Source organism: Polistes canadensis, unplaced genomic scaffold, assembly GCF_001313835.1.
Source record: "Polistes canadensis isolate GaletaPanama2010 unplaced genomic scaffold, ASM131383v1 scaffold_147, whole genome shotgun sequence".
NCBI lineage: Eukaryota > Metazoa > Arthropoda > Insecta > Hymenoptera > Vespidae > Polistes > Polistes canadensis.
In genome coordinates, this window is record NW_014569694.1 from 372,701 (window position 1) to 382,756 (window position 10,056).

General features: G+C 31.9%; 1 protein-coding gene across 1 annotated transcript; it reads right to left on the reverse strand.

Moving 5' to 3' along the window:
- Positions 1-552: 552 nt before the first annotated feature.
- On the reverse strand, positions 553-6,626 carry LOC106788664 (putative sodium-dependent multivitamin transporter). Its single transcript, XM_014752122.1, has 7 exons — positions 5,633-6,626; positions 5,154-5,285; positions 4,134-4,355; positions 3,246-3,589; positions 2,938-3,057; positions 1,645-2,322; positions 553-1,202 (listed from the first exon to the last, which is right to left on the reverse strand). Exons 1-7 carry the CDS (start codon positions 5,636-5,638, stop codon positions 953-955), a joined length of 1,752 nt encoding a protein of 583 aa, XP_014607608.1. The 5' UTR covers positions 5,639-6,626; the 3' UTR covers positions 553-952.
- Positions 6,627-10,056: the final 3,430 nt, after the last annotated feature.

Here is a 10,056-nt window from a genome sequence, read left to right on the forward strand (position 1 = left end):
TAATATGTATTGACGCGTGAACTAGGTGATCGAGTTGCTGAGGAAGTCCCCAGTAAGGGACGAAACGTTCAACAAGATCAAATAAATTTGTTCATCAAAATTTATTAACTGTCTTCAATTTTCCCTTTGAAACTCATATATATTAATATACTGTTGGGACAAGAATATTGATTATTAATTTAGAATATTTAATTATTTTATGGTTATATAGAGAATACGGAAGAGAAGGGGAAATCACTTAAAATGTTATACAGGATATTACTGCAGGACACGTTTTCCCACGTTACTCCCTTTTTTTAAGGGTTGTGTGTCGTTATAGTGTGTCATCGGTTGGTCATTCTTACGATTACTTAGGTGTGTCTCTTCCTGAACAATCTTATTTAAAAAAAACCCCTACCAATTGACTAATCTACGTAATTGCAAGTTTTTCAACGAGCGAGTCGTTGAAAAGAATTATCATTGCGATCGTAAAAGGTAAAGTGATTTTTTTTATTATTTCGCGTAAAAATCATAAAAAGAAAAAAATAAAGAAAGGAAAAGGAATGTTAAGTATATAATTGTACTCTTTATTACTTCAACTGTAGTAGATTTTCTTTTTACACACTTGACTTCTTGCTTTAGTTTGCGCTTTAACGAGCCATGATTGGCGGAAAAGGATATGCGTCAACGTAATCATGTAAAACGGAGAGATCAACGTATCGGCTAATTTAACACCCGTCAAATTAGCCTGATTTCATTGTTACCATAAAACCTACTTTTCTTTTTTGTTTTTTTTTTGTTTTTTTTTTTAAACAATTCGATATTTTCTTCTTTCGTTCGTTGGCAATTATTTGTAAAAATTCATACGATAACCAATATCGTTTGGTAATTATTTTTACAATTCACATCGATATTATTTACAATTTGTGAACACAATGAATATAAACGTTTTATTGTTAATACGATATATTGTTCATTTTCTATAATTCGGTTCTAACACGAACATCTGACTTGATGTCACTCTTTGTTCATCTTGACGTCTTCTTTTAATCCTAGCAGCCACGAACGGAGTGAAAAGATTAGGATCAGGTTCCCGTCTATCTTTGATAAATTTGTTTATTATTAAACTAGACAAATATCCAATAATGACCGTCATAACGAATCCAATTACGGGATACCAAATGTACGAGATTCGATTTAAATACGGGACGTTCGAATCGTTACTGAAAAACATATATATACATATATATAAATTATTAGATAAATTATTTGAAATCAGGAGAAAGCAAGTAAGTTAATATATTTGCATTGGTTACAAGCTAATCTAAAGTTTATTCTCGTCGTTAATAACGTACAATTTACTACCGGAAGCATATGTATATAAATGTATAGAAATATATATAAATATATATACATATCTATATGTATATATTAGAGAGAGAGTTTAATACTTGGTGGATAGAAAAGAAATCAGAAAGTTACTCCTCCGTGTAGTAAATTACTGGAAAATCTCAAGTATCTCTTTAACGTAATGTTATTCAGTGAAACGATGTAATTATCTATCAGTGGTTTACGAACATAATTATTCAATTAATTATATACGTCCTATGTGAAACATTATAACGTGAAAAGTAATAAACATAAGAATTTTAATAATAAGCATACCTGAGCGTAGAATTCAGTCCAATAGTTTTATTAAACATCATTAAAGTTGAATTGTCACAACCATCAATAGACATAGGTAATGTAATTCCTGATACTTTCGGACCACAAGCCATAGAAAATCCCAAAATAAGTGCAAAAGTCATTCCAACTATTGCACCAATTTCGTTGGCATCTTCCAAAAACATACCAAGGGTAAAAATACCCAATAATGGTCCACCGATAACACCGATCAATCCGATTGCTGCTTCGATCAATGTGCCAAGTTTTCCAGCAATCAAAGCTAGAAAAATGCATGACAATCCGTTAGTCACGGCAAGTAGTTTGCCCAAAAGTGTAGCTTTTTCTTCGGGGAATGTAACACCAATTTTCGAGTAAATCGGTTTGATGTAATCTTCCAAGGCAACCGCGGAAAGTGAGTTCAACATTGCTGAAATCGTGCTGAGACTTGCACTGAATACACCGGCTACGAATAATCCTGTGAATCCAGGTACTCGAGATAATCTTTCAGCTGCGAAAAGTGGCATGAGTTTGTCAGACGAGGATATCCTCCCAGATTTAACTGGATCGCAATCTTCGTAAATGGCGTATATGACGAGACCTGAGAAGATTGTGATGGTTGCCAAGGCCAACATGATTGGCCAGTTCAGTATCAGGGCTAATCGGGAATCTCTCAAACTTCTACAAATATAGTCACAAAATATATTAGTAAAATGATTAATAGGTTTTGTTTATTTTTCTTTCGTTTTTTTTTCTTTTTTTAAGTATCTGATAAATTAATCGGAAATTCCTATTTTTGGATATATATGATAGAATCAATTTTACTTCTCAGAATGATATCTTGCAACATTCTAACAGAGACCAGATATCTACTTATAACCGGAGCAAATTGCGGAAGGCATTCCTAACAGACAAGGAATAATTCGGAACAGTAAATCAACAGTTGTATTTATAAGACCAACTACTTTAAGGGAAGGAAGATGGAAAAACCGATGTTTATCTTTGATTAGAAATCGAATTCAATAGCGGTTTACGTCTAATTGTAAGTTGCGATCAATCATAGCTCGACTTTTTGTTTTTTTTTTTTCTTTTTTTCTCTTTAGATAGGGTCAATATTCTTGCGGTATCAGGATATTGTGAAGGTTGATACTAATTACCTGGACTAATACCTAACTATTCCTTTAGATATAATCTGTATCTTCAAACGGTATTATATCAGCAGATATCATACATAATGAGATTAACTATTTACGATTTGTTATGGATTGAGAACGATCAATAATTTAACTCTCATACTTGACGGTCAACAGACGTTGCACCTGCACCTGATTGACGGCAAAAAGTGACAGGAACATGCAACATCCGCCAGTTAGTAGACCCCACCATGTGTGACGTGTAGTAAGGTCCAGACTGTAACTGTTCAAGCAACGATCTTTTTTTAATATCACGGAAGATGATAGAATGTTTTTATCTCATCCAATATCGATAAGATCAAAAGACCACACCTGGAGGGATTATTATTATTTTTAATTAATTAATTATATAATTCAAAGTCACAGATTAAAAAACAAAAAAAGAAAAGAAATAAAAAATCAAACACTTACAAGGTAAAATCAATGCGACCACCCCTCATAGCTCTGTTCCAAACATCGTAAAGCCCGTTAGGAAGGTCACCGGCACCGATCGTAATAATGCAAAAGATCGAGAGGAACATGAGTACGCCTTGGAAAACATCGGTTATCAAGACAGCCTTGATCCCACCGATCGTTGAATAGAACGTACAGATCACGCCGATCAAGATGATACTCATGGTTGAAGACAAACCGGTGGTTGCCTCTAGGGCTAATGAGGGAGCGTAGAGAACGATTCCCGTGTATAATGTCAAATGGCAGAAGTTTGCTATACTTGCCAACAATCTGGCCTTTACACCGAATCTTCTTTCTAAATACTGTTGGATATAGAAAATACAAAAATTCAAATTATTATTTTTTTTACTTTGGATATAATTAATTATTAAATATGTATATATGTTGTTAATATTATTCTGTACGTCATTAATTTCGTACAACGTATAATTTTTGTTAGATATTAAAATTCTTATTAAAAAAATATAATTGACGACAGTTTTTTTTTGTTTTTTATAACAATGGATCAATCTAAATACGATGAATAACGTTTCTCTCGTAAGATAATTATTAATCGTTGATATAAATTACAGGCTAAGAATTGTTTCCAAACGATTGTCGTGGTATATAAAATAAATGTTACACGTGTATATAAATATAATGATAGATTTGGAAAAATATAAAATTGATAAGTTATCATCTTAAATAATGGAACCAAGAGATTGAAATCTTTTACGAACTATTATCACGTAGCAAGAACTACCGTATACAGGTTCGACGAAAGGATATTGAAAAAGGATCGATAGATCGATAGATCGGTTGTTGATCGTGCCTTCGTTCGTTCGTTCAATGTTCGTCGTCAATTACCTCGAAGACGCTCATGATTTTCAGTTCGAAGAAGACTGGTAGGTAGAGGTACATGGTGATAGGTGTTCCAACACCGAAGCCAATGTAAACCACGATGAACATCATGCCATGGGTATAGGCTTCCGCGCTGATTCCAAGTAGCGTAATCGCGGACATAAAGGAAACCATCAGTGCTATTGCCAATGGAACGATTTTCATAGATCGATCGGCTGAGAAATATTCCTGTGTTGTGTATGATCAAATATTATATTATATCGATCATAAAATAATCTAACAAATATATTCATTGTTGTTAGTTTGAACGATCAAAAAATATGTCTCGATGGATTGAAAATTAATATGAAATTAATGCGATTAACAAAACACATTAAAAATAAAAAAATTAATATAATTTAATGTTTTTAATTAGAAAAATAATAATTACGCGTATTTATTTTCATGATTAATATTAACTATCAACGATTAAGTAAAGATATATATATATATATATATTGGTATATAATCGAAACGCGTTTTACGTAAATTAAATCTCGATTATATATGTGAAAGTATATAGGTTTATAAACGTGAATTAATAAGAAACAAAAAAAATAAACGATGATATATATCTATCTCTTATTAACAAGAGTTCTCTTACCGGTCAAGATTTATCGCATATAGGAATCAGATGGTAATGATAGTTGTGCGTTAATTAGCGTCCACACGAGTATTTGGGAAATCGTTCTCTCTGTGGCACGAGGTAGGTAAGAGTGATAATTTACTGGCGTGCGATCTATAGTTTGCTAATTTATATACTTGATAATATTTATTTACGTGAGTTAGATCGTTATGGATAAGGAACGCGGAACATAAACGATCTATCGTTAAGGATCAAGATCTTTTAGCTCGTGTGTTTTAACATGAATTATCAATTATATCTGATCGAAATATGTGAAAAAGCAAGAAGGAGAAATAAAGAGAAAGCTAGATTGATTTCTGAACATTTCAACGTTGAAATTAATTTTCTTGTCTGGTAACCACCTCAGCTGTTCGTTGTCGACCTCCAGTAAATCGATAGTAAATCCCGATACTGGCAGAGATCGACAGGACTGTACCAAGGACTAAATAGTCTGGCCATTGCAACGTCGACGTACTATTCTCGGTGATTTGTTCCTGTAAAATAAAATCGTATCTTCTATGTCAATCCACTTTAAAACGTTTAAACGTTGTTTGTATTTACAAAATATCACATTTAAAACTCCTCGAGATTTTTGTGTACCACACACGTTTCGTTTTATTTTATTTATTTGAAAAGTAAATGTTTTTATTCTTTTTTTTTTCATTATTTTGAATTAGTTTAATATGCGTGAATTTTATTCTCTCTTTTTTTTTTTTTTTTTTAGTTATTTATTTATTTTAAAATATAGTAATATACGTTTGCAAAAAATGTTTATATGTTATTCAGTATAATATAATGTTAGATAAATTGATTAAAAAAGATATTGTTCTAACACACTCACATCCATTCTTCTTCTCGTATGATCAACTCTTATCGCGAACTATTAATACGAAAAATCTAAACGTAAACTACGTGAAAATCGTTGTAAAAAAAAAGGCAAATAATCGCGACGAGCAAATTTACGTTTACGATAAAAAAAATTGAAAAATGAAGATTTGAAAAGAAAAGAAAAAATATATTAAATCGCGTTGTGCACTATGTTCTATTGTACCTGCGCGAACAAACGTTCTGTTTCGAGTGATAAGAAAACTCTTGAAGGAACTTCTTCCTTCCATTACGTAAAACTTGGCTCAGCATTTTTAGTAGCAAAGAGACACGCGATGAATAAAAGCAATTGTTAAAATTGGCCAAATCGCGTTTGATTAACATTAAACGCAATTACTTAAAAGCAAGCGTTCGTTTCGATTAAATAAAATATTTAAGTTCAACGATTTAGGAAAGTATTTAAACTTGTTGTAACTTATCGAAGAAAATACAAAACAAAAAATAGAAAAAGAAAGAGTGGAAGAATAAAATAACAGAAAAAGTTTTGCGGATAAAAGTCGGAGATTTAATCGAGAGTGCTTCTTCACGAATTCCGATACATAAAAGGTATTATCTAAAAACAAAGCACGTGCACCATTTGAATCGATTGCAGAAGGAAACGCAAAAGTAAAGCACAAAACCACCACCACCACCATCACCACCACCATCAACAACTGCAGCACTCGAAACTCTTTTTCGATTGAGAGAACGTTTTGCTTGAATGAACATGGACAGGAGACAGAAATTATCGAAGCGAAGCTACCACTAGAGCGTTTAATTGATTTCAGTTAGTAGAATAGGGATGATACCGTAGCCGTATAAGACAATAAATTGGAACTCCATGAAAGTGACTTTAATGGAAATTGAAAAGACGATTCGTTGTTTGATCCTACAAAATCAGAACCGCATTTATCATAATGCGCATTAAAAGGACCCACATTTTACAATCACGCCACTAACTAATTTTTTAAATTGCCTAATATATTTTTTGACTATAAAGGATCAAAACCAGACAAAAATATAATTTTATAATCGTATAATTTATTTCTTCTCATTTAAATCATTTAGCAAAATAATTGCAAACAATATTATCTTTATATTATATATTATATTTTTATATTTTATTATTTTTTTTTTGCAATTATATTTACAAGAAGAAAAAAGAATCCTGATAAATTATAGATCAACTAACGTAAAATAAATTGATACTTTTAAGAAATTTATATTAACGTTGCACACACTATATAGGGGTTTTAAAAAATCTAAATTCGTCCCTGCGTTGAAAGAACACGGCATTGTTAGATTGCCGATGAATAATAATTATCCGCGGGATGACGATTCGTGATCGTCAAGTAATAACTTCCTGTTATTATGAGAAACCGTCGGGAAGGACGTCGACGAGTATTCTTTCAAGAAATGATGAGAGGGTGAGAGGGGTTAAGAGGGTGGATTGAAGAGTTCCCATTGAAATGCGCAAAGCATCCAATTCAAGCTTTGGAAGAAGATCGACAACATTGTTATTTTTTTTCTATTTTATTTTCCTATCCTTGAAATAATGCGTTTGAGAGGAGGTATCGTAAGAAAATAAAATCGTGGTACACACAGCTTGTATTAATTCGATTACAGATTATATTCTATGTTTTCTCATTAGCATAATTATCGATAAGATCTTGCATGCGAATTTAAACGATCCAATAATCTCGAATATATCGAGTTAATGTGAATTCATTTAAATATCCGTATGTGTAAGTGTATTTACGTACACTATCCGATAAAAGTTTCAAATGGATATTGGATAAATAATTCGAGAAAAAATAAAAATGGAATAATTTAGAAAAGAATTTAATATAAAATACCTTTATATATATATATATAGAATAAAAAGTAGATTTATTTGTCAACAATATCATTTTTGTAGTAATATGTTTTATATTTTGTATTACTTTTTCTTTTCTTTTTTTTTAACAAAGAATGAATTTTATTCTTCAAATTGCAATTTTAAATATATATATATATATATAAAAAGAATAAAATAAAATAAAAATCAGCAAATATTTCGAAACTTTTGGCTGGTAGTGTATATGATGTATTATATATACACATATATATTACATAAATTTACCGATCGTAAACAGTTCATTCGATGCAATAAATGTTAATGGATATTCCACTTAAGGATCATCCAATTTTCAACATTGTTTCCCATTTGCCAAGTGGATATCGTTTTACTCGGCTAGTATTGCCAATCAAAGTAAAAGAGAGGATGAAAGTAAAGAAAGAAAGGAAAGAAGGAAAGAATTGTAGATAAAGAAGATGGAAAAGAAAAAGAAGAAGAAGAGAAAGAGAGTAAAGGAGGAAGAATGAAAAACAAAAAAAAAATAGAACGTAAGTGGCGAATTCCCGTCATTAAGTTATTAGCTGAACACAGGACAACAGCGGCCTGACTATTGGTTAACCAACTGGTGAACCCAATCGGCCAATCATTGACCTTAGTGCTCGATTAAAATTGACCATGCGTTCATCCATCTTCCGAGAGATCACTATCAACGTCCTTGAGTCATTTAAAGAAAAAAAACAAAAAAATAATAATAATAACTAATAATAAAATTAAATGGCATAGGGGGAAAAGGAACATTTTTGTTGTTATTGGCCATTTATATTTCGATCAAGACCGTATATTTTTCTTCGACAAAAAAAGATCAAAAGAGAAGTGAATAAAAATGTAATAATTTATGAATCTGTGTTATCTTACTAATGAACAGGTAGTAGGTAACTAATAAGTATATACACTACACTCTCTTAACATTTTTGTTGTTGTTGTTCGTGTTCACGTTAGACATGAATATTCGCGTGTCATATTTAGCAAAAACAGAAATAAGGGAAATTCGCACAGTCACATTTGAAATGTATGCGATGATCATATTACGTTTTCTTCGTAATAACTTAGCAGCAATAGTAACAGCAGCAGCAATAGCATCTCGCGATTAAATTCTATGTCTTTGAAAGAGTAATCGGCGCGATTAAACGATTACTCTGATTAGAACATACGTCGGTAGTAGAACAACATTCAGATGAAATAACTGTGATATTAAACTTGAATAACGTTCTCGGTATTTCCCATCTTTCCTGCAACATCATGCTAACTTTCAAACCATATCTAACATACATACTTACTTACTTACTTACTTACTTACCTGAAGATACTTATATATTTTCTAATGACTACCTTGTGGAATATTAGATCATTGTAAAAGTAAACGGATAGATATGCAAATCGAGAACAAAGAAAAAAAAAGAAAAGAAAAGAAAGAAAGACAGACAGAAACGTTTGAAGGAAGTTTCTCGTTAAAATCTGAGCTCTCGTTCCGAATTAAAAGTGTATATAAATACAATCTCATTAATTAAACCGACACTTCAGAAGCTTTCATGTAAGTGACGCGATTTATGGATCCCCGTTTAACGAGCCAAGAAATTAATGAGAAAAGTGAAGGCGGTTTTGGGTGAAAATATTAACGAGCTCGTAAATTGATATACACGATTAGGGGTGGAGGGCTGGAGGTGGTAGGGGTGGTAGGGTAAGGAAAATACAATAATAAGAGAAAGAAAGAGAGAGTGAGAGTGAGAGGATTAAGAGATAAACACGTCGAGTTGATCGATTTTCTCGAAAAATAATTTTATCGAAGAGACTTTTTATTATTTCTTCTTCTTCTTCTTCTTCTTTTATAATAATTTCGAAATAATTCATAAGAGAAAAGTATTTATAAAAAATGATATACCTTCGCTTATGGAAATATTAAAACGATCGTCATTGCGTGACGCGTAACTTTCTCGTAGCATGCTACAACGTACTATATAAATACACACATACATTTATATATATATATACGTGTGTGTTGTATGTATCAGGCAAGTCATTTAGCGAAAAGGATTTGCTTTGGTTAGTGATGTTAATTAGAGTCGGGTTAATGCATCCATAGGAACCGTGAGCGACAAATCTTTCAGGTGTTGGTAGAAAAGACCCCGACGACTTGTTTAACTTCTTCCCCATCGGTGCATACGCATATACATATATATATATATGTATATGAACATTTGAAAGGAAAAACTCATGGATACCGTAGAGATAAAAATACATTTTACGGCAGTAAAGTTTCATCGCTCGAAACGATGACGACGACGAACGAACGAACGAACGAACAAACAACCAAGCAAAGTTATGGTTGGAAACGAACAAGTGTTGCACCCTTTCCCTTTTTTTTTTTTCTGTTTTTTGTCCCTCCGACTCTTCTCGACGTTTAAAAAAAGGAAAAGAAAGAGGAATTAAAAAAAGAACCGAGAGTTCCCTCGAGGAGAATCATGCCACATGCGTTTTCATAAAAAAAAAAAAAAAAAAAAAAAAAA